This window comes from Macaca mulatta, chromosome 1, assembly GCF_049350105.2.
Source record: "Macaca mulatta isolate MMU2019108-1 chromosome 1, T2T-MMU8v2.0, whole genome shotgun sequence".
Taxonomy (NCBI): Eukaryota; Metazoa; Chordata; class Mammalia; order Primates; family Cercopithecidae; genus Macaca; species Macaca mulatta.
The window spans coordinates 186,328,122-186,342,015 of NC_133406.1; the positions used below are offsets into that span (position 1 = coordinate 186,328,122).

General features: G+C 53.1%; 1 protein-coding gene across 32 annotated transcripts in view; it reads left to right on the forward strand.

Annotated features, from left to right (window-relative positions):
* SSBP3 (single stranded DNA binding protein 3) overlaps nt 1-13,894 on the forward strand; it is a 182,121-nt gene that overhangs the window by 127,257 nt on the left and 40,970 nt on the right. For 27 of the 32 annotated variants that reach the window (XM_077994215.1, XM_077994214.1, XM_077994227.1 and 24 more), the window contains 1 exon segment: nt 562-651. The exons of 4 other annotated variants lie outside the window; for them this stretch is intronic. In XM_077994215.1, the coding sequence (XP_077850341.1) occupies nt 562-651 (90 nt within the window). 32 annotated transcript variants of the gene reach the window in all.

Genomic DNA, 13,894 nt, shown 5'->3' on the forward strand with positions numbered 1-13,894 from the left:
TTGCTCCCCCATTTTTTTTTATTATTATTATTATTATTATTTTTATTATAGATAGGGCTGAACCTTTTGGGCTCAAGCAATCCTCCTACCTCAACCTCCCGAGTAACTGGGACTAAAGGTGTATGCCACTGCGCCCAGCTAATTTTTTATTTTTTGTAGAGACACGGTCTCCTGATGTTGCCCAGGCTGGTCTTGAACTCCTGGGCTGAAGCGATTCTCCTGCCTCAACCTCCCAAAGTGCTGGGATTTTAGGTGTGAGCCACCACGCCTGGCCCTCCCATTTTAGAGATGAGGAAAAAGAGCCTCGGAATTGGTTGCTTCCTCAGTGGGGGCCGCACCTGGGAATTGAGTCCAGGTCTGAGTGTATAAGCCCTACTTGCTTCCTGTCAGTGGGAACATGACACTTCCCTGGGATGCTAGGAGGGATTTAAGTAGAAAGTGGCCTGTGAGGAAGGTCCACAGGGAATGCGGGCAGATGGGGAGAGCCAAGGCCAGGGGTCAGAACTCTGTGTCTCTGGTTGGGGGTTTGGCCACTAACCCTCTGCCTTGTTGTCTCCACAGAGTGCAGCAGCTGCCCCGAGCCCCGTGCTTGGCAACATTCCCCCCAACGATGGGATGCCGGGAGGCCCCATCCCGCCAGGTTTCTTTCAGGTATGTGCGGAGCCCGTGGGTCTCGTGCTCCACCTTGTATTCCAGGCCAAGGCCCTGGGCAGGTGGGAGGGTGGGAGAGAAGTAAGTAGCTCAGTTTGCCATGGTCTAAATACAGTTGCTTTATGCTGGTTCAAATCCTTCCCTTCCCATCCCTTTCACCAGTCCTTCTAAAAGCTGAGAGGGAGAAAAAGATGGGAAAGCAGACACCTCCTGCATTGCCTGCACTTCTGCTGGAGTTTGCTTTCTTCATGCCAGCTTCGTAGGCGCGACACAGTGTGCCCCTGGCCAGGGAGGCGGTGGGGGCTGCTTCCAGGCCACTGTGGAGCTTTCTTTTAACAAAAGGCTTTAAAAAATATCAGTAAACCGTTCTTTGTTTCTGTTTTGTTGCTGCTGCTGTTGTCATCGTTTACTTTGCCTGTCCAAACTACAAACCTTAGGCGTAATCTTAAAAAAACACAAAAACCCACCATCCTGGCAGGTCTCAGAATCCTTTCCCTCTGGTTAACCACTTGATTTTTTCCGAGTGTGATCACAGACAGCATCCCACAAGCATCTGTGCCCGTGCTCTGCCCGCCACAGGCAGGAACAGATCCCACGTGGGTTGAGAGCCTGGCCTTCTCCAAGAGACACCTTGTTCGGCTTTTTCTGGGGTGTGTGAAATTGGGCTTTCTGTTTTGCCAGGTTGGGCGCGGCTGCCACCCTCTCTGCACCGCCTCCTCCATCTCTACCTTCTCCCCGGCGGTTCATGTGATTTAAGCCAACTTGAGACTGGGAAATGCCATGTTAGAGAGGTATAGCGTGCAGGGCTGTAAGGAACTTTTATGATGACACTCACGATCATAACATCTCTCATTCTTTCAAGCCTGTCGGCAGCTGAGTTTGAGAATCCGCCCGAGTTCCCCACACCTTTTGAAAGATTGGCACTCCCAGATAAGAACATGGAAAGAACTGTTACGTGGAAAGGGAGGCAGAAATTTCTTCTGTGCAGCCCTAGAATTCACAACTAGGACCAGCGAGGCAAAGTCCAAAGACACTTTTGCTTGGTGTAGGCCAGAATTTAGCACCTGGGCTCACCCCACATCAAGGCGGGGGGCTCTCTGGCCCTAGATGCGTCTGAGCAAAGACTGACAGACATCTCTTAGGAACGTTAAAGGGGTTTCCCTCTGGGAGAGAGATGACCTGGAAGATGATTCTACTTGGCAAGGTTTTGTATTTGGGTTGGTGTTAACTCCCGAAAGAAGAGGGCTGGGACATGCTGCTCACCAGCTAAGAAGGACGGCAGTGAAATTCAGGTGTTCCCCAAAAACAGAAGTGGCAGGTCACGTGATGGTGGTAGGAGGAGAGAAAGGGACGCAGGATGGCCATCGGGAGCATTGGATGGCCACATGTGGATCTGTATGCATTCCCAGAACACTGCCAAAACTGGGGCCTTGTCCAAGGGGTGGAGATGAGCGTAGCCCCAGAAATAGGTATGTGAGCTCCAGGTTGGGACTGGACCAGGCATTGCCAGGGTCTCAGCTTGGGGCAAGGCTGCGACATATTGAAGATGGGTTGAGAGTTAGACCTTAAAATGCTGGAAACCCATGGGCCCAAGAAAGGCAGGAGCCAGTGGGGCTGCTGTCCTTCTTCCAGGGAGGAAATCCAAGGGGCCAGTGTGTGAGAGGCTCATACTCACCAAGGCAGGCATCTTCTTGGCCACTGCAGATGGCGCCCCACACCCATCAGAGGGCCTCTTCCCACTGGCATTCTGTCCAGTTGGGAATTCTTTCTAGGCTCAACATGCCATGGATGCTCTTGATGCAGTGCGGGTGTGGCTTCCCTGTCTGGTAGACCCACCCAGGTACTGTGCTTCATCTGTGTGCATCCTGATTGAGGCTGCTTGCTGGCATCTGGGTGTCCGGTGCAGATTAGACCACTGTGGTAGAAAGAGGTAGACAATACCCAATTGTATGTTTTAAAAATAGGCCATTGACTTCTATTTTGGCCTGACTCTAGGACAAGGCTCAGGTCTGCCTGATATGTGGGCAGCTCCCAACTTCCTGCTTTGGTATAATCATCCATGGCTAAGGCCTAATTCCAGACATACTTCTTGGGCCCTCCCCTGTGACGTTTGGGTTGTGTGGTCAGAAAGCCAAGACTGATTCCTGTCCTTATTTAGCCATTACTAGCCACCATCAAACAGAGGTAACTTTTGGACCTTCTTGACTTGAGGTCACCTCTGTTTCCCAGGCACGGCATGCCATCAAGAGCTGACGGGGTCATCCAGCAGACAGCAGAGAGCAATGGCTTGGCCTCTCTGCTTCCTGGGTGACGTTGGTGACTCCTTTCTCTCACTTCCTGGCATCACTTCCGCATCAGTCACTTGCAGGGGGATGGGCTAGGCCAGGTACCTGGCCTGGTCCTTCCCAGCCATGATGCTGAACCGCTCAGGCTGGGGTCACTGCCAAGGGGAAAGGGTATCTCTCTGGAAGGAGGTACTGGCTGCCCATTTCCGGAGTAGGCCTGCTTACAACAGGAGTATTAGCTATTGATTGCCGGCCCCGCGCCTCACTGGTATTGCAGGCGGCCACTCTGATATTAGAAGGGGAAATAGAGATGGTATCAAGGATTTTATCTGCTACCAACAATTGCACTCCTTCCCCTGCTTGGCCAAGGCCTGGGTAGGAAACTCTGCCTCAGGACGGCTTTGCACCAGGGAGTCGGCTTGGGATGGCTGAGCCAGCTATGGCCAGACCCTGGCCTAGGGTGGCCAGCCCAGTTTTCAGGTCAGGACTTCACCCCTAGCTGGTCCTAAATGTAGAAGCCCCAGGCCTCCAGGCTGGGTGGGAGGGAGCAGCCGCCCACCTCCATCCCGGTCCCTCAGTAAGCAACACGGGGCCTTGCTTCTGCAGGCCTCTGACTGCCAGGCTTCAGCTCCTGGGGTCAGAAGTTTTGGCCGTCCACACATGAGGGTGTGCCATCAGCTTTCTCTTCTTCCATGTCCAGGTTTCCAAGGCAGGCAGTACCTCTCCAGTCCCGTGGCATGAGATGTGTGTGGTAGCAGGTTAAGGTCTGGCAGGGAGGTGCCTTGGAAATTGACCTGACCATACCTCACTGTTGGGGAATAGTATGGGTTTCTTGGGGTGTTGGTAGAATTTAGCAACGGCATTCTACTTCTGAGTTCCTTTAAAAAAAAAAAAAAAAAAAAAAGACTGCCCTAATATTGGCATCCCCAGCACCTGGCATATACTAAGGACGCAGTAAATGTTTGAACTGAGTTTATTTGTATTGCTCACATTACAGAACGGGAGCCCAGGCAGCCCCAAAGCACCAGATCCAACATTCTGATCAGGGAGGGCCTAACAGGAAGCTGGCTTGGGAGTTCAGGAGTGGTGTTGGTGTTTTGCAGCAGGGAAGGACAAAGAGGACTTGGCCGCATACTTGCTGAGTGACCTTGGGCAAGTTGCTCCCCATCTCTGGACTCTAGTTTTCTCACCAGTAGATGGAGCAGGCTGGACCAGGTGGTCTCTGAGGGCCCTTCCAACTTTGATTTTCTGCTTTGGATCCAGATGGATTTTACATAATCAAACAGTGGCGTTTTTTTTTTTTTTTTCTTTTTTCCACGCAGCTTAGCTTGGTTGGGCTGCACATCTGGCAAACCCAGCTTAGCTTTGGCCAGTCTCACTGATCTGGGTGGGTCCCCTCGTTCCTTGGTCCTTAAGGGGGGCACTGTCCAGTAAGAATTTCTAAGTTCCTTGGCCCTAAGGTGGTCCTAAGGAGGGCACTGTCCAGTAAGGATTTCTAAGTCCAAAACGGGACTCATAAGAGGGCAGGGGTCATGGAGAACTGAGCATTGGGTACAGGCTGTTTTTCTTCTTGTTTTGTTTTTAAATTCCAATAATTGTTTTCAGTTACATAGTGTTTTTAAACATGCAACTTACTTTCATTTTCATCAGTGTTTCTGCAGAGAAGGCATGCAGATTGGAAAAGAGAGACTCAGAAAGGTGAATGACTTGCCCGAAGTTAACCGGGGGCTGTAATCAGAGTCTAAACCCAGATTTCCTGGTTCCTCATGGGGTGCTCTTCCACAAACACTCCAAAGTCCAAATGTAGTTACACATCTGATTGGACGGTGGAAGCAGGGAGAGTAGAGAATTAGAGAAAAGGAGGGAGAGACCAAAAGGAGATAGACAAACCATAACTCTTATCTAAAGAAGTAGCAAATAAGTTTCCATTCAAATGCCAGCTCTGCTTGATGTGTGGTGGCTGCTCAGAACACCGTGAGAATGATTCTGAAGCTGTTTGTCAACAGATAGTGACTGGCAATGTCTACCATGAACGTGAATGTGTCAGTGGTGGTACACGTCCTATTTGCCATCCATGATCTAGTCCAAGCTTCTCATTTATAGATGGGGAAATGAAATCACAGAAGGAGAAAGGACTGTGGTTATGACTGTCATTGGCCATCTCTGATATGCAAGGCATGGGGCTTGGTTCCAGGCTCGAACTGAATCAACCATAGTCTGCCCACAGGAGCAGCCAGCCTAGCAGAGAGACTGACAGATAATCCATGCCCTGTGGCAGGACAGAGGACAGGCCTGCCTGCCTGCCAAGCTGAGAAATCAGGAGGGCATTCCTGGAGGCAGTGCAGCCCTGGCCGAGATGGTGTCTGGAATGAGGTGGTTGACAGGCGCTCAGCGGGAGATGAGTCTGGAGAGGTTGCCGGGCAGTTGTTGAAGGACCTTGTTGAGTGTGGGCTTGATCCAGTGGGCAGTGGGACACCAGGGCAGCACTCTGGGCTGGATAATGTCTTGGCCAGATCTGTGTTCCAAAACAGTTACTCTGCAATCGTTCCAGTGGCTTCGTGGAGACAGGGACTTGGGCACTGTGGCCGGTGCTCAGGAAGTAGCTGACCACCTTTTTTTTTGGAGACAGAGTCTCACTGTGTCACCCAGGCTGGAGGGCAGTGGCGATCTTGGCTCACTGCAACCTCCGCCTCCCGGGTTCAAGTGATTCTCCTGCCTCAGCCTCCTGAGTAGCTGGGATTACAGGTGCTCGCCACCAGGCCCGGCTGATTTTTGTATTTTTAGTAGAGATGGGGTTTCACCATGTTGGCCAGGCCGGTCTCAAACTCCTGACCTCAAGTGATCCGCCGACCTCAGCCTCCTCAGGCTGGGATTACAGGCCTGAGCCACCACGCCCAACAGGAAGTAGCTGACCATCTTGATGATGGATGCTGCGTGACAGGGACCCAGCAGAGGTCACAGGGTTAAAGACTGCCTTCCCTGGAAAAGTCCTGGAGGAGGGGTCCCGGCTCCTGTTGCCAAAAGCTTAGCTCATCATGCTTTGAACATCTAGATACTTGCCACCTTGGTGAAGGATAATAGGGACTTGCCACCTTGGTGAAGGATAGTAGGGAGTATTTGACACATCCCTTTCTGTTGAGTCCTCATTCCTGCCAGCCAGGCCCACCAGCCTTAGAAAGATGTTGAGGTTCCTAGAGAACCCTTCCTATTAGTTTTGGGGAGAGGACAAGGAAGAGCAAATACTGTGTGTAGCCCAAGAGCCAGAGATATGACCCATACAGTAAGAGGGGAGAGAAATATGCATGACCCAAAATCTTTCCTCATCTCCTGCAGAAGTAGCTGGGGTTTCTCTGGGAGAAGGGCAGCCTCCTGAGGGCTCTGATGACTGTCTAGAGAACCTGCCATGTACTCAGACATTCCCCTGTGAGCCCTCAGCCCCAGATCCCAAGTCCTTCAGAGAAGAGAAAAGGGAAGCCAGTTTGAATCATTGCATGGAAGACATTTCTGTTATCTGCCAAATTAATGATGAAGTGGTGAGCTGCTTGACAGTGGTGGTAACTAAGCAGTGGCAGGATGCCAGTGGAGAGCCTTGGGCACTGTGAGCTGTAGGGTGGGTGATGTGTTCACAGGGAGGGTCAGAGCCCAGTAAATGAGAACATACCCCTGGCAGCAACTGGGGCAGTTCCCAAAAGCTGAGCCAAATGCTGTCCATTTCCTGCCCTGCTCTCCAGCGGGAAGCGGGAGCCAGCAGAGGGAGCGGACATTCCTCCTGCCAGAAAGTTGCTGCGGCAGGAAAGGCCTCTCTGTGCTGACGAGGACAAGTTTTGTGACAAGTGGAGACTTGGGAAGAATTAAACCACCTTGTTTGCTTTTGGTTTCCAAAGCCTGTTACTAGTGGAAGCTTGGTTGCGGGGTGCCGGGGTCCCTACCCATCTGACAGATGGTGAAGTGAAGGCAGGGCAAGGGAAGGAGCTAAGCCCGGATCATGTGAGACCTGGACAGGCTTGCTTGGTCGTCCCTTAGCCCCTTGGTCAGACATGGTGTGTAAGGGCAGGGACCTGTCAGCCATCCAAGAGGTAGCCACGGACCCTGCCCTCAAGGGGCTTGTAGTCTGGTGGAGGGGGCAGGCAGTGACTGTGTGCCACGCTGGAGAAGTTGACAGGAAGAATACTGTCGGGGCCAGGCGCAGGGCACAGCCAGCATGGCTTGTCTGGGGAAGCCTCTCCGAGGGGCTGACATTTGGACTGAGGAGGAGGATGCAGTTGGCAGTGAATAGGGGTGGGGGAGTGTGCCAGGCGAGAGGGAGCCTGTGCCAAGATGTGATGTGACGGGGCAAGTTTGGGGCAGGGGCCTGGATGGCAGGCTGGTGTGTGGAGATGGAGCCAGGAATAGACACAGGAAGGACTTAAAGTCGGGGAGAGCCATGGAAGGTTCCTAACAAGGGGAGCAACGCAATCCCAGGAAGAGGCTCCATGGCCTGGAGGGGCTGGGCCCTTGGCTGGCTGGCCAGTGTGGAGTCCAGCTGCAGTCCCCTCTGGAGGTGGCTGTGACCCGAGCAGGAGTGGTGGCTGGGTGAGACTGAAGGCAGCTTCCTTGCCTGTGGCTGGTGGCCTCTAGTGGATGTTGGAAGCTAAAGGAGGCCCAGCTTGCTGCCCACATAGGTCGAGGGCAAGAGGCAGGTGTAGCGGTGAGAGGCCGAGGCTGGTGCTTGCTCTCTCAGCAGACCCCTTACCTGGGGCTGCCCAGCCTAGCCCTCCACACCCATCCCAGATAGTGCTCTCAGGCCTGAGAGTAGAACTGTCTGACACCCTCTTATGTTAATAGTTGCTGGTGGAAGCACTCTCCAAGTTAGAAAAGCTGTCCCCTGCTGTGATTTCATTTGACTCTATGAGATAGTCCTGAGAACCATAGCATTCCCACCGTATAGATGAGAAACTGAGGCTCAAATTGGCCAGTTGCTCAGGAAGACAGGCCTGGATGGGGCTGTGGGATCCGCAGCTTCTTGATAACTGCCTGTCTGTGGGGGAATAAAACCCCCTCCCCATTCTGGGCCTCCCCTGGCCCTGTCTGCTTCCCTGCAGGTGGGGGAGTCTGTCTTATAGATGTGGCCTCCTACTGGGGAGGAGGACGGAGGTGCTGTGTCAGGGGTGGATGTGTTCGCTCCTCAGGGGACAGAAGCACCACCCCCTCCCGCTCCTCCGCCATGCTGTCCGCCTCCAGACTGACAGAAGGCAGGGTCACCCCTGCTGAGAAGGATTAGAGAGGAGGCGGGGCGCCCCAACTGCTGGGCTCCAGGCCACAGTTGGAGGTGGGGAACCACTGCTCTTCCCCACCCCCAGGCCCCACCTGTTCCAAACTGGCTTGGCTCTGGGAGCAGCAGCCCCTCCTCTGGTTACTGTGATGAAGCCCATTGCAGGCTCTTAAGTCTGAAGCCCCCGGTCCTGGGAGTGGGACACTCTGGTTGGAGTCCAGCCCTGTTGCCAAATCCTTGTGTGTCTTCAGGGAGCCAGCCTTCCCTCTCTTGGCCTTAGCTTGCTCCTCTGTCCAGTGAGGGGGTGCTGGCCACTCTGAAGCACATGGGTCTGGGCTGGTCCTGCGCTCCACAATCTCCTGGCCAGTGAAAAGAGGCCTGGGGCAGAGGAGAGGGAAGAAAGCCTTTTTTTGCTTGCCAACACCTCCCCTGCAAAGGTCAGGCTGTGCTCCCCTCCCTGCCCGGCAGCCAGCCTGGTGCCTAACGTCTGCCCAGCGGCAGATGACCGGCACTGGGGCTCCTAGCAACAGTGGACAAAAGGTTACTCCTGACGTGCCAGGCTGCCTCAGCGGCGGCTGGCTCAGCCCGGTCGCCCTCCCTCTTAAATAGGAAAAAAAGTTGTGGCCCTGACTTGTGTGCGTGCCTGTGTACACGCATGCCTGTGTGCACGCATGTGGACATGTTTGTGTCTGCACACTCGAGCCACCTCTCCCTCCCCCTGTGAAAAACGTGAACTCCACATGTAGTGCCGTAACTCTCACTGATGAAATGGAAAGTTGAACATAAATCAATGTCTGCCGCCCAGTTAGCTATGCATCAGCAGGCAGCGCCTGGGAGATTTGCTCGGTAACAAAGCACCCAGCGGCTGCTTGGGCCTCGACTGCCCCCTAATGCAGAGCCAGCCCCTTGCCACAGAGCCCCGCTGGGCTACACACCACCTCCTCCTGGCCTCCCAAGCCCGGGATGGGACTCTCACTCCCTTCTTTAACCTTTTGAGGCAGGGAATGGGGAAGGAGTCTCTGACCTCTTGGATTTGGGAGGCCTGGGCTCTGTTCTTGCTGCGGCTCCTGGCCGAACCCTCAGTGGGGCTGTAAACTGACTCCCGACTCTGGCTTCTGTGGATCTGATACTGGAAGGATGGGTGTCAGTAGCTGCCTTCACCTCATGCTTATTAAGAGCTTGGGCTGGTTTATCCTTTCTCCTTTGGACCTGAGTTTTTACTTTGCATTTTCTTAAGAGTGGAGTGATTTTTCCCTGTGCTTGGAAGCTGCTCTGCCGCAGGTTGGCAGCTCTCCCAGCACGGTGCCGTGGCTGCTTCCCCTGCCCCCACGAGGTCCTTCTGCCCCTCACAGGGGGACGGGAGTGGAGACTCCTGCGGGGCTGGAGAGTACTTTTGTTTTGTCTCTTCATAGCTGACTGAGGGGTGGACTCTCTTTTTGCTCCTGTCCCCACCTACCTTCTCAGCAAATTGTACTGAGGTTTTTCTCAGTAAAAAAAAGGTCAAATTCCTTAGTCCTTGTAGCAGAAGAGGTTTGAGGAAGATAATTCCAGCAGAATCCTGTAATAACACGCCTCGGCATGACATGGATCAGGATAGACCCCCTGAGTAAGCTCATGCCACTGTGGGAGGAACCTGCCCTTCAAGGGAGTCTGGGCTGGGCTCTGGGCCCAGGCACTGCCCTGGGGGTCAGAGGCCGTTCCAGCATCTTGCTCAGTGTGAGGCACTGTTCTGAGTGCAGGGACCCACAGTTTGGGGTCAGGTTCATGTCCTGTTTCTGCCTAAGTTAACTCCCAGGCAGCCTCTCCCTGAAACATTCCCTCTCCAAAAGACGGCCTTAGAATCCATGAAGCTCCTGGGCCAGGCCTGCCTGTGATCCTCTAAACGTTTCTCTCAGAGAAGCCCCATCTCAGGCCAGGCATGGTGGCTCATGCCTGTAATCCCAGCCCTTTGGGAGGCCGATGTGGGCGGGTCAACTGATGCCGGGAGTTCGAGACCAGCCTGACTAACATGGTGAAACCTCGTCTGTAATGAAAATAGAAAAATTAGCCAGGCATAGTGGCGCGCGACTGTAATCCCAGCTACTCGGGAGGCTGAGGCAGGAGAATCGCTTGAACCCAGGAGGCAGAGGTTGCAGTGAGCCGAGATCACACCACTGTACTCCAGCCTAGATGACAGAGCAAGACTCTGTCTCAAAAAAAAAAAAAAAAAAAAAAAAAAGAAAGAAAAGAAAAAGAAAAGAAAAGCCCCATCTCTTGTTTCTTGCTCAAGACCAAAGAGACTGGGGACGTGGTGGGGTAGAGGGGCACACACATAGGGATGGGAGGGCACCCAGCTCGGTGTCAGGAAGGCCACAGAATGGCTATGAACAGGGTCTTTGGAGCATGATGGCCCTGCACTTGGCTGGCAGTGTGATCCTGGCAGTGACCCAGCCTCTTCAGGCACTGTTTCCTCAGCTGTGCTGTAGGAACAATCATGCAGCAAATCATACTGTGTCCTTTTTGGAGCTCTGGTGAGGATTGACTATACATACAAAACTGTATTCAGGCCACACGTGGTGGATCCCACCTGCAAATCCCAGCACTTTAAGAGGCCGAGGCAGGAGGATCGCTTTCGGCCAGTTTGAAACCAGCCTGGGCAACGTAGACCCTGTCTCTACAAAAGAAAAATTAAAAACTTAGCGAGGCGTGGTTGCATAGACTTGTAGTCCCAGCTACTCTGGAGGCTGAAGTGGGAGGATGGCTTGAGCCCTGGAGATTGATACTGCAGTGAGCCTCGATCACACCACTGCACTCCAATCTGGGCAACAGAGCAAGACCCTGTCTCAAAAGAAACTCAGAAATCTATGTTCACATCAGTAGTGGTTTATTACTGCTGTGGAAAGATGACTGGGCTTCAGGATCCATGTTGACCGGCAGCTGAGCCTGGAGCTCCCAGCATGCCAGTCAGCTCATCTGTCCCTTCTGTCTTGGACAGGCCAGTGCTGGGTCCCATCCCTCCTTCACCTTCTGTGAAGGTGGTCCGTCCTTCCTGGCAGCCTCTGGTGTCACGCAGTCTGGGTGGGTACATGGGTTCTCTTGAGAAAGTCAGTTCACCTCTCCGAACCTCAGTTGCTTCATCTGGTAATTGGGGGCAGTGATAGCCCTGCCCTCTTAGGTCCACTGCGAGAATGCTGTGAGATGATGTGTGAAGCCTCACCTGGTGTCTGTGCTGGGTTGACTCTCGAGACCTTAGAGTTGTTGCAGGCATGTCTGGGACTGTTCTTTTCTAGAGGCCCAGGTCTTTCAGTTTACCCAAGAGCAAGAGCTGCCTCAGGGTTTCTTCTCTTTCCAGAAGGGAGTCTTAGGGGCATGACACAGCCTTAGTGACACTGATGTGTGGAAGAGGTTCTGGGTATTTTTGAGATCCGCTAGCTAAGTGTTTAACCCTCCAGTTTGACCAACATATTTGGCATGCCTAAGCACCAGGCCCTTTTTGACCCTTTAACACGTTACTTCCCTTCATCTTGTCCACCTGATTTACCTCCCTTAGCCCCTGCCACCTTGACTCCTAGTGCCCTGCTCCACTGCCCAGGAGCTGCCCAGGGAGGGCGAGGCTGGGAGGCAGGTGTTGTGTGTCTGGGAGCCTCTGATTCTTTTCCTCCCAGGCTTGGTACCATGAGTTTGATGGAGACCAGCTCTGACCTGGGGAGCTGGGTCTCACCTGTGCGCCTGCGTCCTCTCACTGGTGAATTTCACCTGAGTATCATTTGAATTTGCGTTCCCCACCTGTAAAACAGAAGCCCCTCCCTGGTTCATCAGCTATGCCTTATACCAGCGTAAGGTGTGTGGTCAGAATGAATGGCAGATGGGAAATCCAACAAGTGCTCCTTCCCAGAGGCTGGCATCTGGTCATTCCTTCCTTCAGCACACATTCACAAGCCATGGCTTTCTGCCCAGCCCCACTGGGCTCCCAGGGTTGGGAGGCAGGGCAGCCTCTGACCCCCACGCGGTCATAGTCCACAGGGCAGACCTAGGCTAGGCGAACCAAAGGTGAGCATGTGGCTCATTCTCCTCTGTCAGGTGCTTTTCCTATCAGTGGTGCCCCTTCATTAGAAGAATGAAGTCAGAGCTCTTCGTGGTCTAGCCCTTCTACCCTTGCCCCACTGTTGGACCAGCTATTGTTCCACAGGACAAGCACCAGAGCTGCTGGCTCTCAGACCTGGCCTCTGCCCCTCCATCAGTCTACTGGGGAGTTCTACGGGCTGCAGCCTTCTCCTCTCCCCTTCTTGAAACTTCTTCCCTCTCAGGTCACTTTTATTCAAGAAGACTTCGACAAAGTCTTGCCCTTTCCTTGTCTCAAGGTCAAAAAATGTTGTGCCCAACATGTGTTAATCTAGTTAAGTTCCTCTTCGCTAGGTTAATTGTAGTAGCCAATACCGAGGAACTTACTCTGGAGTTGTAGAAAAGGTCCAAGAGCTATAGAAACTTCAGTCTGTTTTGGGAAGTAGCTTTACCTTCCTGAACCACAGTGTCCCCACCTGTAAATGCAGCAGTGTTAGAGAGCATGGATGTGAGAGTCCAGTGATGAGCAGAAGAGACCTGGCCCCTGTCTTCTGGGCCATCAAAGGCTTTGGGGACAAAAGAAATGGGGGACTACTTCTCGGGCCAGATGACTCTGGTGGAGTTTGCTGAAGAGTACCCAGTATCAGGTGGGGTTTCTTTTGTTGAGGGGCATGCTTCCAACCCCAAGAACAGCTCAGATTAGGACAGCTTACGTGTTGTAGGCAAGAGGGGTAGCTCCCTCGGCTAATAAGCTCCCTGTGTGGGGTAATAAGGAGGGCTGAGCCAAAGAAAGGCGGTTCCTGACGGATTCCACGAGGCGGGGCAGATTCTGAGCCACAGCTTGGTGTAATAACAGCTACCCTTGGTAAGGGCTGAACTAAGTCCTTGACTCCTGATATCTCAGTTAGATAGTTCTTCGTGAGACAGGTAGGGTGGCCGCATTTTATAAGGGAGATAAATAAGTTTGAGAGGGAACTATACGCCAGGCTCCAAGCCCCATGAATCTGGGGCTTTTCCAGCAGCACTACAGAGCTGCTTCTCATTTTCCGCCAAGTTTGCCAGGTGTTGTTGCACCTGCCCATGTGACCGTGGGCCTGACGTCCCAAACCTGTGTCTCCCAGAGTCCTGGTTCTTTCCCTGCTCCATCCTGTTGCTTCATCTTAACAGAGGAAGGAGGAAGAGGTCTTGGGCCATTCCCCAAGCTTCTGAGGGAAGAAGAGGCATGAAAAACCACCCAGTCGTCCAGGGGGCTGCAGGACTAAAAGGGAAAAAACTTGGCAGACTTTGCTGTTTCATCCTTAGCCTTCTTCTGCTCAGTGGGCAACTGGGGTTGAATTAGGGGCATTCTGGATTTGTGGTTTCTAAGGCCCTGCAGCCCCCCTTCCTAGTTGGATATGATGAATCATTGCTTTTTGGAACTGTCTGGGGTGAAGGGGCAGGGCAGGAAGGCTGTCTGCACCCGTGTGTCAGGAGAGCTTAAAGTAGAGCAGGAATTCTCTGGGTGGATGAGGCAGTGCCTTTTTAATATGCACCTCACCTTCGCTGTGTTGTCGTGATGAACAGTGGAGCCTGAGCAGTGGCGGAGGCCGGCGGGCAGGAGTGGAATGTGTTTTTGCGGCACTATCCATTTTCAGAGCAAAAGGAAATCTTTTCTGGGGGGAGAAGA